The sequence below is a fragment of the Fringilla coelebs genome (assembly GCF_963513975.1).
Source record: "Fringilla coelebs genome assembly, chromosome: 22".
NCBI classification, from domain to species: Eukaryota; Metazoa; Chordata; class Aves; order Passeriformes; family Fringillidae; genus Fringilla; species Fringilla coelebs.
In genome coordinates, this window is record NC_140048.1 from 9,067,823 (window position 1) to 9,085,209 (window position 17,387).

Here is a 17,387-nt window from a genome sequence, read left to right on the forward strand (position 1 = left end):
GGAGGATAAATCAGTGTGTGAATGAGTGTGAGTGTGAGTGTGAGTGTGGAGCCAGGGCTGCAGGAGCTGGGGGTTCAGAGCCCTGGGTACAGGATAAATCCATGTGTGAGTGTGAGTGTGAGTGTGAGTGTGAGTGTGAGTGTGAGTGTGGAGCCAGGGCTGCAGGAGCTGGGGGTTCAGAGTCCTGGGCACAGAGCAGGCAGGGCCATGGGGCAGTGTCCCCTGTGTCCCTGTTCCTGCCCCTCTGGAGCAGTCCTGGCTGCCACGTGGCACCAGCAGCCCCATCCAGGGGGGCCCCCTGGCTCAGGGGCTCCCCTGGACAGAGCAGCAGGCAGCAGCACTGCCTCCATCCCCTCCCTGCATCCCAGAGGTGCATCCTCAGCTGGCTGGAAACCCCTGGGTCCAACCCTGGCCCAAGAGTTATGGCTGTCCCAGGGATTGAGGATTTCACTGAACCTGGGAGGGTTTCTGGCCAAACCCTTCATGGGTGCAGGGGACAGGAAGGGGACAGGGCTGTGTGTGGGGTCTGGGGGCTGCTGGATCTGTCCCAGCCCCTCCCAGCTCTGGGGACTGCCCTTGGGGTGGGGACAGTGACACTCCTGGCTGTCCCTGTGCTGCTCCAGCGGGGACAGGCTCGGTGCCCCCGAATTGTCCCCCTCCAAAGGGGGAATGTCCCAGGGTCTCCGTGCCCCCGAATTGTCCCCCTCCAAAGGGGGAATGTCCCAGTGTCTCTGTGCCCCCGAATTGTCCCCCTCCAAAGGGGGAATGTCCCTCTGTCCCCATGCCCCTCGCCCAGGGCTGCTCCCAGGGCTGCTCTGGGGGGGACAGGGGGACAGGAGGTGTCTGTCCCCCCGTGCTGTCTGTGATATTTCAGAGCTGGGCCTGGGAGATGCCAGCAGGACTCGGCAGCCAGAGAGGAGCCAGCAGGTCACAGGTGCACTCCACGCTCCTCTGATCCGCCCTGGAAGGAGAGGATGCGATGAATATTTCAGGAGCTGGAGGCTCTCAGCTGGCTGCAGGAGTGAGAGGAATTACTGAAAGGTCCTGCTGCTCTCAGGGGAGCTGGGAGCCTCTGCCACGCTCCGCCGGGGCGCAGAGCAGCCTGAAATTTTAATGCTTGGTTTATTCTCTGACCTTTCCAGCTCTCTCCTCCGCCTCACAGCAAGGCCGGGCATGCCTGGGATTTTTATCCGCGGCCAAAATGGAGATTAAACCTCGCAAATTCAATATACCCAAGGATTTCTCCCGGACTAAAGCTGCCAGGACCGAGGGATTGAGGGGGAGGCCAGGACCTCGCCCCTCAGCCGGCACAGTCCCAGCGACCTTCGGTGCATCCCGCACGCCCCGAGGCCATCCCTGCACGTAGCTGCCATCCCTCCCTGCACGTAGCTCCCTCATCTGACACCTCGGCAGTGCCAGGCACATGAAAAAGTCAGGCAGGTGCTGCCCGAGGAGCTGCCCCGTATTTCATCCCGCCCGGACACCCAGGGATGCCTCTCCCCCTTTTCCTGGGAATGGCCTTGGCTGCAGCAGCTCCTTCACCCTGAATTTTCCTTTAGTCTGAATTTTCCTTCATTCTGATTTTTCCTTCCCTCGGATTTTCCCTTCATTCTGAATTTTCCTTCCCTCTGATTTTTCTTTCACTCTGATTTTTCCTCCAGTCTGAATTTTCCTTCTCTCGCATTTTCTTTCACTCAGACTTTTTCCCACTCGGATTTTTCCTTCCCTCTGCCTTTCCCTTCCCTCTCACTGCTCCCCACGGGAATTTCTGTGGAGCTCCCGCCGCCCTCCCGAGGGGTTTTGGGCTGTGCCAGCCCGGCCGAGCAGAGGGAGAAGTGGCAGGAGCTCCGACTGCTCCGGTCCCCGGGGATTTTGGGGGATTTGGGGGGATTTTGGGGGATTTTGGGGGATTCTCCCACCCGCAGGGCGCTCGGGGAGTTTCCCATCACAGCCCGGAGCGGATCCCGAACATCCCCGGGAAGGGACGGGCGGGTCCTTCCCAACCTTCGGCTGTCGAACGGCTCCGTAAAGATAATAAAAACACAGGAGCAGGGCAGAGAATTCACCCCAATCAGAGCAGAGCATGGCAAAGAGAGGGAGGTGATCCCCGGGGATGCACACTGGGATTGTCCAACCCCAGAAATCCACAGGGAAGTTTAATATCAGGAGGGGGATCTCCCCCTGTGATCATTGCAGTCAGTTAAAATGGGATGGTGACCCTCAAAGTGTTCCCTCAGGGGCAGGGAGACCTCTCAGAGCATTTGGGATGTCCCCTAGCACATTTTGTTCGGAATAAATCGATCTTTTGGGGCTTATCAGACACCAATCCTCCCCAAACTAGAGCAAACCCGAGGGAAAACAACAGCAGCTCCAAGAGCCGGACCCACGCCCTCCTGAAGGTGTTTTACAGAACTGAGCAACAGCCACAGCTAGAAAATCCAACAGCTCTTCAACCAGCCACATTTACATTTAAATACAAGAACCCACTCGGCCTTTACATGTAAACTTTGGTGGGAACCTCCCGAAAAAACCCGAAAATACAGAGATACTCATACTCGAGCACAAATGGCCGTGGTTGCACCAGAGAAGGAACCAGAGCAGAGGTTTTGCTGCTGTGTTTGAGTTGCAGCCTCTGCAGGGAACAAAGGTTAAGAATTCAGAGCCTCAGGTGAAAACATTTGGATTTGCTGCTGACCTTCCGAAAGGATCTGGTTAAGAGGCTGGAAAATAACAACGCCGAGACTCTGTCCCTTGTTTGTGTCCTGTCCTGGCCCCAGGGGGACATCAGGGGCACCCCAGCCCCCCTGGCACTGCTCTGGAGTTTCTCCCGGGGGGGATTTCCTCCCCTCCTTGCCCGGACAGCCACAGGCAGCATTTGGGGTGAGCCCAGGACAGGGAGGAAAGGAGGGATCCCCAGATTCGGAGGGATTTGGGGTTTCCTCTGCAGGGAAGACTCGGGGAGCGCAGACCACCTGGCCTTTTCCTGGCACCAGCTTTGGAGGCAGCACTGGCAGGAAGGTGGAAAGAAATCCCCACTGTGCTCAGACCCGGCTGGGCTTTTGGGATTTTGGGGTTTTGGGGTTTTTCCCCTTCCATCTCCAGCCTGCTGCCTCTGCTCTCGCAGGAGGACCAGGCGGTGAGCCGCCAGGATGGGCAATGCCCCGGGCACGCAGGGGATCCTCACAGGGACCAGCTGAGGGCTCTGCAGCCCAGGAACCCAACCCACCCCGGCAGCCCTGAACACCGAGCGCCCTCCGCCCGAGGGAGCCCGACCCTTTTCGCTCTGCGATGTTCAGGGGGCAGAGCTGGTTTGTTGGAGCAGCCCCCGGGGCACGGCGGCTCCTGCAGCCCCGCAGAGCCCGGGGCCGCTCGGATGGGCCCGGGGCAGGGCTGAGCCCCGCACCGGCCGGGCCGTGCGGGCAGAGCCCGGGGCTGCTCCGCTCCGTGCCGGGCTGCTCCGTGCCGGGCTGCTCCGTGCCGGGCTGCTCCGTGCCGGGGCTGCTCCGTGCCGGGGCTGCTCCGTGCCGGGAGCAGCCTCACACCTGGAAGACGAGCGGGGCGCGGCAGGGGCTGCCCGGCTCCCTCTCCTCCGCCTCCCAGAGGTTGTCGTAGCTCAGCTCGCTCTGGAAGCTCTGCAGCTCGGCGTAGTCGTGGCAGGACGAGGAGTCCCGGCAGGGACAGCTGGCGTCTGCCAGGTCGTAGGTGCCATCTGCAGGGAAACGGGACTGCACAGTTACAACTGCCTGTCTGGATATCATTTCATATATATATAAAGATATGTAATTCCTACTATTATAAATATATATATTTATATGCTATATACAACATACATACATATATACATACATACATACATATATATATAAAAATTTCAAAAAATATATCATATAATTATAATTATTGTGGTAGGAGGTGGAGTCCCGACAGGGACAGATATGATTCCTACTATTCTAAATATATTTATGTATAATACGTAATTTTTCTCTCTCTCTCTCTATATACATACATTCAAAAAAAAAAAAAATTATAATTATCATGGTAGGACATAGAGTCCCAGCAGGGGCAGGTGCCATCTGCAGGAAAAATGGGGAGGAATATTTATATTATATGATTTTTATCTATATAAAAAGAATATTTACAGATAATATTTACATACGTTTAATGTATACAAATATATAACTATATATATAATAAATTTATATAATTGCATAAATTTATAATAATATTTTAAAAATTCATTTTATTATTTAATTTGAAGAGTTTTCTCTGCAGCCTCATGTCAAAGGGGGTGTTCTCTGTTAAAAGCCAGTGTCTGTTATCAGAGAAAGCCCAAAATCCTCCTTAACCATGGTGCCAGTGCTGGGGGTGCCAAGGGCAGGGCAGGGCAGGAGGGGGGCCCAGCCCCGGGGCCTCACCTGGGGGATGCAGCTCAGGGCCCAGGTGTTCCTGCGGCAGGGAGCACACCTGGGGACAGAGGGACAGCCTGGTCAGGGTGGCACGGCTGGGACAGCCTGGCACTGCCTGCCAGGGCATCGGCCTCACCCCTGCCGAGCAGGGGGGCCAGAGCCCTGCAGGGACCCCCCTGGCAAGATGGGACCCCAGCTTGGTCCCCCTGCACCCCCCGAGTGTCCCCTGCACCCCCCGAGTGTCCCCTGCACCCTCTGAGTGATCCCTGCACCCCCTGAGTGCCCCCTGCACCCCCTGAGTGCCCCCTGCACCCTCTGAGTGTCCCCCTGCACCGTGTCCCCTGCACCCCCCGAGTGCCCCCTGCACCCCCTGAGTGTCCCCTGCACCCCCTGAGTGTCCCCTGCACCCCCTGAGTGTCCCCTGCACCCCCCGAGTGTCCCCTGCCCCCCCAGGGCGGTTCCCAGGCTCACCTCCCCCAGGTAGGAGCCCTGGGCCGGTGCCCGCAGCTGCAGCCGGCGTGGGGTGCCTGGGGTGCTGTAGATGGGGACGGTGGGCACGTCCCTGCCGTGCCCTGGCAGGGGCTGGCAGTGCCACTGCTCCAGGGACAGCTGCTGGGCACCGGGCACCATCCCCTGGGCCGGTCCTGTCTGCCCGTGGCACTGCAGGAACTGCAACAAAGCAGCCCCAGGTTGGACCAGGCCCTGCAGAGCTGGGGTGTGCCCACCTGGGGCTGCCCACCTGGGAAATGCTCACCTGGGGCTGCCCACCCGGTGCTGCCCACCCCAAATCCAGCTCTAGGATGGACTCTGGCTGTGCAGAGCTGGGAAATGCCCACCTGGTGCTGCCCACCCCAAATCCAGCTCTAGGATGGACCCTGGCCCTGCAGAGCTGGGAAATGCCCACCTGGTTCTGCCCACCCCAAATCCAGCCCCAGGTTGGATCCTGGCTGTGCAGAGCTGGGAAATGCCCACCTGGGGCTGCCCACCTGGGGCTGCCCACCTGGTTCTGCCCACCCCAAATCCAGCACCAGGTTGGATCCTGGCTGTGCAGAGCTGGGAAATGCCCACCTGGCGCTGAAGAAGGGCAGGGAAGAGCCAGGAAGGACCCTGGAGGGCAGGGGGTCACCCCAGGGTGGGGATGACTCAGGAAGCCCTTCCCTATCAGATTCCCAGAGGCAGACATGTGCCTTTACCAGGCTCTCTCTTATCTCAGCTGGGATTTTTGGGGCGGCCAGAGAGGGCTCTGGCTCTGACTCATCTCCAGTTTCGGGAGCCTGGCTCACGTCTCTGTCCCTGCCTTTGTCTGGTGGTTGTGATGTGCGTCCAGTGGTCAGACAGGGGAAACCTGCTCCCCTCTGCCCACCCTGGCTGCAGGGAACAGGGAACTCTGCTGGGCCCTGCCCCACCCCAAAACGCAGCTCTGGAGATTCCGTGGTGCCTGCTCGGATGGCAGGGAAAGAAAGAAACAGCCCCGGGCACAACTCCTGGAGGCAGGAGCCTGGCTGCTGAGTCAGGGCCAGCTGGGGGCAGCAGGAGTTCCTGCTGGAGGCCCCACTGGGAGCACTGGGGCAACTGGGAGTGGAGGTACCAGTGCACAGGGGAGCAGCTGGGAGCTGCTGAGGGCTGAACTCCCACCCAGCCCTGCCTGTTGAGCGCCAAGGCAGGATGGAAATGGGGACAGGGCACGGGCAGCTCATCCCCAGGAGGGGCTGCAGTGGGGAATGGCCCTGCAAATCAAGTCCCAAATGCTGCTCATCCCTGTGGGATGATGGGGCTGACTCCTGGCTGGGCCAGGGAGGGGAATTCCTTAAGGAACAGTCACTGAGGTGTTGGGAAAGTGGCACCACAGTAAAAAACTGATGGAGACATGCTGGAAAACCCTTGGAGGAGGAAGCTGTGTCCCATGAGGCAATAGCCTCTTACTCATGGGATGCCTCAGGAGCTGGGATCCCAGGGCTCTGGGAGGCATTGCTCCATCTGCCATGTGCAACCTCCCTCCCACAGCCCTTCTTCCCCTGGCAATGCTTTCACACCTGCTCTGAAGCACCTGCCAGGCCCCTGTCCCTGCCAGCAGCGCCAGCAGGGAAAGGTGAACCTTGCTTTTCCCAGGCAGGAGAATCCATCCCCATCCCAGCTCCATCCCCAGCCCCATCCTACATTCATCCTGATCCTGCATCCATCCTGAACCTGCATTCATCCTGACCCTGCATTCATCCTGATCCTGCATCCATCCTGATCCTGCATTCATCTTGACCCTGCATTCATCCTGATCCTGCATCCATCCTGATCCTGCATAGATACCCATCCCACCTCCATCCCCATCCCCATCCCCATCCCCATCCTACATCCACCCTGATCCCAGCTCCATCCCCATCCCACCTCCATCCCCATCCCACACCCAGCCCCATTCTACATCCATCCAGATCCCACACCTAGCCCCATCCCACCTCCATTTCCATCCAAATCCTCATCCCAGCTGCATCCCCAGCCCCATCCTACATCCATCCTGATCCCACCTCATCCCCATCCCCATCCCCATCCCATCCCCACCACACCTGCATCCTGATCACTCCTCCATCCCCATAACTCCCCGATCCCCATCCCATCCAGGGTTAGGGTTAGGTTTAGGGGGTAGGGTTCTGAAAACTAAAAAGCCCAGAGCTCCAGGAACACTGCAGCTGCAAAAGGCATCCCAAGGGCATCGCAAAACTGCCACAACATGGCCTCTGCGATGCCTTTAATTGTGGCACCTGCCTTAACCCTAGGCTGATTTGCTGCCCGGCCTAGGGTTAGGGTTAGGGTTAGGGTTAGGGTTAGGGTTAGGGTTAGGGTTAGGGTTAGGGTTCTGAAAACTAAAAAGCCCAGAGCTCCAGGAACACTGCAGCTGCAAAAGGCATCCCAAGGGCATCGCAAAACTGCCACAACATGGCCTCTGCGATGCCTTTAATTGTGGCACCTGCCTTAACCCTAGGCTGATTTGCTGCCCGGCCTAGGGTTAGGGTTAGGGTTAGGGTTAGGGTTCTGAAAACTAAAAAGCCCAGAGCTCCAGGAACACTGCAGCTGCAAAAGGCATCCCAAGGGCATCGCAAAACTGCCACAACATGGCCTCTGCGATGCCTTTAATTGTGGCACCTGCCTTAACCCTAGGCTGATTTGCTGCCCGGCCTAGGGTTAGGGTTAGGGTTAGGGTTAGGGTTCTGAAAACTAAAAAGCCCAGAGCTCCAGGAACACTGCAGCTGCAAAAGGCATCCCAAGGGCATCGCAAAACTGCCACAACATGGCCTCTGCGATGCCTTTAATTGTGGCACCTGCCTTAACCCTAGGCTGATTTGCTGCCCGGCCTAGGGTTAGGGTTAGGGTTAGGGTTAGGGTTAGGGTTAGGTTTAGGGTTCTGAAAACTAAAAAGCCCAGAGCTCCAGGAACACTGCAGCTGCAAAAGGCATCCCAAGGGCATCGCAGAACTGCCACAACATGGCCTCTGCGATGCCTTTAATTGTGGCACCTGCCTTAACCCTAGGCTGATTTGCTGCCCGGCCTAGGGTTAGGGTTAGGGTTAGGGTTAGGGTTAGGGTTAGGGTTCTGAAAACTAAAAAGCCCAGAGCTCCAGGAACACTGCAGCTGCAAAAGGCATCCCAAGGGCATCGCAAAACTGCCACAACATGGCCTCTGCGATGCCTTTAATTGTGGCACCTGCCTTAACCCTAGGCTGATTTGCTGCCCGGCCTAGGGTTAGGGTTAGGGTTAGGGTTAGGGTTAGGGTTCTGAAAACTAAAAAGCCCAGAGCTCCAGGAACACTGCAGCTGCAAAAGGCATCCCAAGGGCATCGCAAAACTGCCACAACATGGCCTCTGCGATGCCTTTAATTGTGGCACCTGCCTTAACCCTAGGCTGATTTGCTGCCCGGCCTAGGGTTAGGGTTAGGGTTAGGGTTAGGGTTAGGGTTCTGAAAACTAAAAAGCCCAGAGCTCCAGGAACACTGCAGCTGCAAAAGGCATCCCAAGGGCATCGCAAAACTGCCACAACATGGCCTCTGCGATGCCTTTAATTGTGGCACCTGCCTTAACCCTAGGCTGATTTGCTGCCCGGCCTAGGGTTAGGGTTAGGGTTAGGGTTAGGGTTAGGGTTAGGGTTAGGGTTCTGAAAACTAAAAAGCCCAGAGATCCAGGAACACTGCAGCTGCAAAAGGCATCCCAAGGGCATCGCAAAACTGCCACAACATGGCCTCTGCAATGCCTTTAATTGTGGCACCTGCCTTAACCCTAGGCTGATTTGCTGCCCGGCCTAGGGTTAGGGTTAGGGTTAGGGTTAGGGTTAGGGTTCTGAAAACTAAAAAGCCCAGAGCTCCAGGAACACTGCAGCTGCAAAAGGCATCCCAAGGGCATCGCAAAACTGCCACAACATGGCCTCTGCGATGCCTTTAATTGTGGCACCTGCCTTAACCCTAGGCTGATTTGCTGCCCGGCCTAGGGTTAGGGTTAGGGTTAGGGTTAGGGTTAGGGTTATGTTTCTGAAAACTAAAAAGTCCAGAGCTCCAGGAACACTGCAGCTGCAAAAGGCATCCCAAGGGCATCGCAAAACTGCCACAACATGGCCTCTGCGATGCCTTTAATTGTGGCACCTGCCTTAACCCTAGGCTGATTTGCTGCCCGGCCTAGGGTTAGGGTTAGGGTTAGGGTTAGGGTTAGGGTTAGGGTTCTGAAAACTAAAAAGCCCAGAGCTCCAGGAACACTGCAGCTGCAAAAGGCATCCCAAGGGCATCGCAAAACTGCCACAACATGGCCTCTGCGATGCCTTTAATTGTGGCACCTGCCTTAACCCTAGGCTGATTTGCTGCCCGGCCTAGGGTTAGGGTTAGGGTTAGGGTTAGGGTTAGGGTTAGGGTTAGGGTTCTGAAAACTAAAAAGCCCAGAGCTCCAGGAACACTGCAGCTGCAAAAGGCATCCCAAGAGCAACGCAAAACTGCCACAACATGGCCTCTGCGATGCCTTTAATTGTGGCACCTGCCTTAACCCTAGGCTGATTTGCTGCCCGGCCTAGGGTTAGGGTTAGGGTTAGGGTTAGGGTTAGGGTTCTGAAAACTAAAAAGCCCAGAGCTCCAGGAACACTGCAGCTGCAAAAGGCATCCCAAGGGCATCGCAAAACTGCCACAACATGGCCTCTGCGATGCCTTTAATTGTGGCACCTGCCTTAACCCTAGGCTGATTTGCTGCCCGGCCTAGGGTTAGGGTTAGGGTTAGGGTTAGGGTTCTGAAAACTAAAAAGCCCAGAGCTCCAGGAACACTGCAGCTGCAAAAGGCATCCCAAGGGCATCGCAAAACTGCCACAACATGGCCTCTGCGATGCCTTTAATTGTGGCACCTGCCTTAACCCTAGGCTGATTTGCTGCCCGGCCTAGGGTTAGGGTTAGGGTTAGGGTTAGGGTTCTGAAAACTAAAAAGCCCAGAGCTCCAGGAACACTGCAGCTGCAAAAGGCATCCCAAGGGCATCGCAAAACTGCCACAACATGGCCTCTGCGATGCCTTTAATTGTGGCACCTGCCTTAACCCTAGGCTGATTTGCTGCCCGGCCTAGGGTTAGGGTTAGGGTTAGGGTTAGGGTTCTGAAAACTAAAAAGCCCAGAGCTCCAGGAACACTGCAGCTGCAAAAGGCATCCCAAGGGCATCGCAAAACTGCCACAACCTGGCCTCTGCGATGCCTTTAATTGTGGCACCTGCCTTAACCCTAGGCTGATTTGCTGCCCGGCCTAGGGTTAGGGTTAGGGTTAGGGTTAGGGTTAGGGTTCTGAAAACTAAAAAGCCCAGAGCTCCAGGAACACTGCAGCTGCAAAAGGCATCCCAAGGGCATCGCAAAACTGCCACAACATGGCCTCTGCGATGCCTTTAATTGTGGCACCTGCCTTAACCCTAGGCTGATTTGCTGCCCGGCCTAGGGTTAGGGTTAGGGTTAGGGTTAGGGTTAGGGTTAGGGTTCTGAAAACTAAAAAGCCCAGAGCTCCAGGAACACTGCAGCTGCAAAAGGCATCCCAAGGGCATCGCAAAACTGCCACAACCTGGCCTCTGCGATGCCTTTAATTGTGGCACCTGCCTTAACCCTAGGCTGATTTGCTGCCCGGCCTAGGGTTAGGGTTAGGGTTAGGGTTAGGGTTCTGAAAACTAAAAAGCCCAGAGCTCCAGGAACACTGCAGCTGCAAAAGGCATCCCAAGGGCATCGCAGAACTGCCACAACATGGCCTCTGCGATTCCTTTAATTGTGGCACCTGCCTTAACCCTAGGCTGATTTGCTGCCCGGCCTAGGGTTAGGGTTAGGGTTAGGGTTAGGGTTAGGGTTAGGGTTAGGGTTCTGAAAACTAAAAAGCCCAGAGCTCCAGGAACACTGCAGCTGCAAAAGGCATCCCAAGGGCATCGCAAAACTGCCACAACATGGCCTCTGCGATGCCTTTAATTGTGGCACCTGCCTTAACCCTAGGCTGATTTGCTGCCCGGCCTAGGGTTAGGGTTAGGGTTAGGGTTAGGGTTCTGAAAACTAAAAAGCCCAGAGCTCCAGGAACACTGCAGCTGCAAAAGGCATCCCAAGGGCATCGCAAAACTGCCACAACATGGCCTCTGCGATGCCTTTAATTGTGGCACCTGCCTTAACCCTAGGCTGATTTGCTGCCCGGCCTAGGGTTAGGGTTAGGGTTAGGGTTAGGGTTAGGGTTCTGAAAACTAAAAAGCCCAGAGCTCCAGGAACACTGCAGCTGCAAAAGGCATCCCAAGGGCATCGCAAAACTGCCACAACATGGCCTCTGCGATGCCTTTAATTGTGGCACCTGCCTTAACCCTAGGCTGATTTGCTGCCCGGCCTAGGGTTAGGGTTAGGGTTAGGGTTAGGGTTCTGAAAACTAAAAAGCCCAGAGCTCCAGGAACACTGCAGCTGCAAAAGGCATCCCAAGGGCATCGCAAAACTGCCACAACATGGCCTCTGCGATGCCTTTAATTGTGGCACCTGCCTTAACCCTAGGCTGATTTGCTGCCCGGCCTAGGGTTAGGGTTAGGGTTAGGGTTAGGGTTAGGGTTCTGAAAACTAAAAAGCCCAGAGCTCCAGGAACACTGCAGCTGCAAAAGGCATCCCAAGGGCATCGCAAAACTGCCACAACATGGCCTCTGCGATGCCTTTAATTGTGGCACCTGCCTTAACCCTAGGCTGATTTGCTGCCCGGCCTAGGGTTAGGGTTAGGGTTAGGGTTAGGGTTAGGGTTAGGGTTAGGGTTAGGGTTAGGGTTAGGGTTCTGAAAACTAAAAAGCCCAGAGCTCCAGGAACACTGCAGCTGCAAAAGGCATCCCAAGGGCATCGCAAAACTGCCACAACCTGGCCTCTGCGATGCCTTTAATTGTGGCACCTGCCTTAACCCTAGGCTGATTTGCTGCCCGGCCTAGGGTTAGGGTTAGGGTTAGGGTTAGGGTTCTGAAAACTAAAAAGCCCAGAGCTCCAGGAACACTGCAGCTGCAAAAGGCATCCCAAGGGCATCGCAAAACTGCCACAACCTGGCCTCTGCAATGCCTTTAATTGTGGCACCTGCCTTAACCCTAGGCTGATTTGCTGCCCGGCCTAGGGTTAGGGTTAGGGTTAGGGTTAGGGTTAGGGTTCTGAAAACTAAAAAGCCCAGAACTCCAGGAACACTGCAGCTGCAAAAGGCATCCCAAGGGCATCGCAAAACTGCCACAACATGGCCTCTGCGATGCCTTTAATTGTGGCACCTGCCTTAACCCTAGGCTGATTTGCTGCCCGGCCTAGGGTTAGGGTTAGGGTTAGGGTTAGGGTTAGGGTTCTGAAAACTAAAAAGCCCAGAGCTCCAGGAACACTGCAGCTGCAAAAGGCATCCCAAGGGCATCGCAAAACTGCCACAACATGGCCTCTGCGATGCCTTTAATTGTGGCACCTGCCTTAACCCTAGGCTGATTTGCTGCCCGGCCTAGGGTTAGGGTTAGGGTTAGGGTTAGGGTTAGGGTTCTGAAAACTAAAAAGCCCAGAGCTCCAGGAACACTGCAGCTGCAAAAGGCATCCCAAGGGCATCGCAAAACTGCCACAACCTGGCCTCTGCGATGCCTTTAATTGTGGCACCTGCCTTAACCCTAGGCTGATTTGCTGCCCGGCCTAGGGTTAGGGTTAGGGTTAGGGTTAGGGTTAGGGTTCTGAAAACTAAAAAGCCCAGAGCTCCAGGAACACTGCAGCTGCAAAAGGCATCCCAAGGGCATCGCAGAACTGCCACAACATGGCCTCTGCGATGCCTTTAATTGTGGCACCTGCCTTAACCCTAGGCTGATTTGCTGCCCGGCCTAGGGTTAGGGTTAGGGTTAGGGTTAGGGTTCTGAAAACTAAAAAGCCCAGAGCTCCAGGAACACTGCAGCTGCAAAAGGCATCCCAAGGGCATCGCAAAACTGCCACAACCTGGCCTCTGCGATGCCTTTAATTGTGGCACCTGCCTTAACCCTAGGCTGATTTGCTGCCCGGCCTAGGGTTAGGGTTAGGGTTAGGGTTAGGGTTAGGGTTAGGGTTCTGAAAACTAAAAAGCCCAGAGCTCCAGGAACACTGCAGCTGCAAAAGGCATCCCAAGGGCATCGCAGAACTGCCACAACATGGCCTCTGCGATGCCTTTAATTGTGGCACCTGCCTTAACCCTAGGCTGATTTGCTGCCCGGCCTAGGGTTAGGGTTAGGGTTAGGGTTAGGGTTCTGAAAACTAAAAAGCCCAGAGCTCCAGGAACACTGCAGCTGCAAAAGGCATCCCAAGGGCATCGCAAAACTGCCACAACATGGCCTCTGCGATGCCTTTAATTGTGGCACCTGCCTTAACCCTAGGCTGATTTGCTGCCCGGCCTAGGGTTAGGGTTAGGGTTAGGGTTAGGGTTAGGGTTCTGAAAACTAAAAAGCCCAGAGCTCCAGGAACACTGCAGCTGCAAAAGGCATCCCAAGGGCATCGCAAAACTGCCACAACCTGGCCTCTGCGATGCCTTTAATTGTGGCACCTGCCTTAACCCTAGGCTGATTTGCTGCCCGGCCTAGGGTTAGGGTTAGGGTTAGGGTTAGGGTTCTGAAAACTAAAAAGCCCAGAGCTCCAGGAACACTGCAGCTGCAAAAGGCATCCCAAGGGCATCGCAAAACTGCCACAACATGGCCTCTGCGATGCCTTTAATTGTGGCACCTGCCTTAACCCTAGGCTGATTTGCTGCCCGGCCTAGGGTTAGGGTTAGGGTTAGGGTTAGGGTTAGGGTTCTGAAAACTAAAAAGCCCAGAGCTCCAGGAACACTGCAGCTGCAAAAGGCATCCCAAGGGCATCGCAAAACTGCCACAACATGGCCTCTGCGATGCCTTTAATTGTGGCACCTGCCTTAACCCTAGGCTGATTTGCTGCCCGGCCTAGGGTTAGGGTTAGGGTTAGGGTTAGGGTTAGGGTTAGGGTTCTGAAAACTAAAAAGCCCAGAGCTCCAGGAACACTGCAGCTGCAAAAGGCATCCCAAGGGCATCGCAAAACTGCCACAACATGGCCTCTGCGATGCCTTTAATTGTGGCACCTGCCTTAACCCTAGGCTGATTTGCTGCCCGGCCTAGGGTTAGGGTTAGGGTTAGGGTTAGGGTTAGGGTTCTGAAAACTAAAAAGCCCAGAGCTCCAGGAACACTGCAGCTGCAAAAGGCATCCCAAGGGCATCGCAAAACTGCCACAACATGGCCTCTGCGATGCCTTTAATTGTGGCACCTGCCTTAACCCTAGGCTGATTTGCTGCCCGGCCTAGGGTTAGGGTTAGGGTTAGGGTTAGGGTTAGGGTTAGGGTTCTGAAAACTAAAAAGCCCAGAGCTCCAGGAACACTGCAGCTGCAAAAGGCATCCCAAGGGCATCGCAAAACTGCCACAACATGGCCTCTGCGATGCCTTTAATTGTGGCACCTGCCTTAACCCTAGGCTGATTTGCTGCCCGGCCTAGGGTTAGGGTTAGGGTTAGGGTTAGGGTTCTGAAAACTAAAAAGCCCAGAGCTCCAGGAACACTGCAGCTGCAAAAGGCATCCCAAGGGCATCGCAAAACTGCCACAACATGGCCTCTGCGATGCCTTTAATTGTGGCACCTGCCTTAACCCTAGGCTGATTTGCTGCCCGGCCTAGGGTTAGGGTTAGGGTTAGGGTTAGGGTTAGGGTTAGGGTTCTGAAAACTAAAAAGCCCAGAGCTCCAGGAACACTGCAGCTGCAAAAGGCATCCCAAGGGCATCGCAAAACTGCCACAACCTGGCCTCTGCGATGCCTTTAATTGTGGCACCTGCCTTAACCCTAGGCTGATTTGCTGCCCGGCCTAGGGTTAGGGTTAGGGTTAGGGTTAGGGTTAGGGTTCTGAAAACTAAAAAGCCCAGAGCTCCAGGAACACTGCAGCTGCAAAAGGCATCCCAAGGGCATCGCAGAACTGCCACAACATGGCCTCTGCGATGCCTTTAATTGTGGCACCTGCTTTAACCCTAGGCTGATTTGCTGCCCGGCCTAGGGTTAGGGTTAGGGTTAGGGTTAGGGTTCTGAAAACTAAAAAGCCCAGAGCTCCAGGAACACTGCAGCTGCAAAAGGCATCCCAAGGGCATCGCAAAACTGCCACAACATGGCCTCTGCGATGCCTTTAATTGTGGCACCTGCCTTAACCCTAGGCTGATTTGCTGCCCGGCCTAGGGTTAGGGTTAGGGTTAGGGTTAGGGTTCTGAAAACTAAAAAGCCCAGAGCTCCAGGAACACTGCAGCTGCAAAAGGCATCCCAAGGGCATCGCAAAACTGCCACAACCTGGCCTCTGCGATGCCTTTAATTGTGGCACCTGCCTTAACCCTAGGCTGATTTGCTGCCCGGCCTAGGGTTAGGGTTAGGGTTAGGGTTAGGGTTCTGAAAACTAAAAAGCCCAGAGCTCCAGGAACACTGCAGCTGCAAAAGGCATCCCAAGGGCATCGCAAAACTGCCACAACCTGGCCTCTGCGATGCCTTTAATTGTGGCACCTGCCTTAACCCTAGGCTGATTTGCTGCCCGGCCTAGGGTTAGGGTTAGGGTTAGGGTTAGGGTTAGGGTTAGGTTTAGGGTTCTGAAAACTAAAAAGCCCAGAGCTCCAGGAACACTGCAGCTGCAAAAGGCATCCCAAGGGCATCGCAGAACTGCCACAACATGGCCTCTGCGATGCCTTTAATTGTGGCACCTGCCTTAACCCTAGGCTGATTTGCTGCCCGGCCTAGGGTTAGGGTTAGGGTTAGGGTTAGGGTTCTGAAAACTAAAAAGCCCAGAGCTCCAAGGAACACTGCAGCTGCAAAAGGCATCCCAAGGGCATCGCAAAACTGCCACAACATGGCCTCTGCCGATGCCTTTAATTGTGGCACCTGCCTTAACCCTAGGCTGATTTGCTGCCCGGCCTAGGGTTAGGGTTAGGGTTAGGGTTAGGGTTAGGGTTCTGAAAACTAAAAAGCCCAGAGCTCCAGGAACACTGCAGCTGCAAAAGGCATCCCAAGGGCATCGCAAAACTGCCACAACCTGGCCTCTGCGATGCCTTTAATTGTGGCACCTGCCTTAACCCCTAGGGCTGATTTGCTGCCCGGCCTAGGGTTAGGGTAGGGTTAGGGTTAGGGTTAGGTGGTTCTGAAAACTAAAAAGCCCAGAGCTCCAGGAACACTGCAGCTGCAAAAGGCATCCCAAGGGCATCGCAAAACTGCCACAACATGGCCTCTGCGATGCCTTTAATTGTGGCACCTGCCTTAACCCTAGGCTGATTTGCTGCCCGGCCTAGGGTTAGGGTTAGGGTTAGGGTTAGGGTTAGGGTTCTGAAAACTAAAAAGCCCAGAGCTCCAGGAACACTGCAGCTGCAAAAGGCATCCCAAGGGCATCGCAAAACTGCCACAACATGGCCTCTGCGATGCCTTTAATTGTGGCACCTGCCTTAACCCTAGGCTGATTTGCTGCCCGGCCTAGGGTTAGGGTTAGGGTTAGGGTTAGGGTTAGGGTTCTGAAAACTAAAAAGCCCAGAGCTCCAGGAACACTGCAGCTGCAAAAGGCATCCCAAGGGCATCGCAAAACTGCCACAACATGGCCTCTGCGATGCCTTTAATTGTGGCACCTGCCTTAACCCTAGGCTGATTTGCTGCCCGGCCTAGGGTTAGGGTTAGGGTTAGGGTTAGGGTTAGGGTTCTGAAAACTAAAAAGCCCAGAGCTCCAGGAACACTGCAGCTGCAAAAGGCATCCCAAGGGCATCGCAAAACTGCCACAACATGGCCTCTGCGATGCCTTTAATTGTGGCACCTGCCTTAACCCTAGGCTGATTTGCTGCCCGGCCTAGGGTTAGGGTTAGGGTTAGGGTTAGGGTTAGGGTTCTGAAAACTAAAAAGCCCAGAGCTCCAGGAACACTGCAGCTGCAAAAGGCATCCCAAGGGCATCGCAAAACTGCCACAACATGGCCTCTGCGATGCCTTTAATTGTGGCACCTGCCTTAACCCTAGGCTGATTTGCTGCCCGGCCTAGGGTTAGGGTTAGGGTTAGGGTTAGGGTTAGGGTTCTGAAAACTAAAAAGCCCAGAGCTCCAGGAACACTGCAGCTGCAAAAGGCATCCCAAGGGCATCGCAAAACTGCCACAACATGGCCTCTGCGATGCCTTTAATTGTGGCACCTGCCTTAACCCTAGGCTGATTTGCTGCCCGGCCTAGGGTTAGGGTTAGGGTTAGGGTTAGGGTTAGGGTTCTGAAAACTAAAAAGCCCAGAGCTCCAGGAACACTGCAGCTGCAAAAGGCATCCCAAGGGCATCGCAAAACTGCCACAACATGGCCTCTGCGATGCCTTTAATTGTGGCACCTGCCTTAACCCTAGGCTGATTTGCTGCCCGGCCTAGGGTTAGGGTTAGGGTTAGGGTTAGGGTTAGGGTTCTGAAAACTAAAAAGCCCAGAGCTCCAGGAACACTGCAGCTGCAAAAGGCATCCCAAGGGCATCGCAAAACTGCCACAACATGGC

The 17,387-nt window shown here is 55.2% G+C and overlaps 1 protein-coding gene across 1 annotated transcript in view; it reads right to left on the reverse strand.

Annotated features, from left to right (window-relative positions):
• PLEKHN1 (pleckstrin homology domain containing N1) overlaps positions 1 to 17,387 on the reverse strand; it is a gene marked incomplete at both ends in the record, with an annotated part of 47,303 nt that overhangs the window by 811 nt on the left and 29,105 nt on the right. Inside the window, 6 exons of the mRNA XM_084220408.1 lie at positions 2,499 to 2,632; positions 3,131 to 3,283; positions 3,543 to 3,709; positions 4,029 to 4,073; positions 4,416 to 4,464; positions 4,878 to 5,075. Of these exons, the coding sequence (XP_084076534.1) occupies positions 2,499 to 2,632; positions 3,131 to 3,283; positions 3,543 to 3,709; positions 4,029 to 4,073; positions 4,416 to 4,464; positions 4,878 to 5,075 (746 nt within the window). The remainder of the gene's footprint in view (positions 1 to 2,498; positions 2,633 to 3,130; positions 3,284 to 3,542; positions 3,710 to 4,028; positions 4,074 to 4,415; positions 4,465 to 4,877; positions 5,076 to 17,387) is intronic.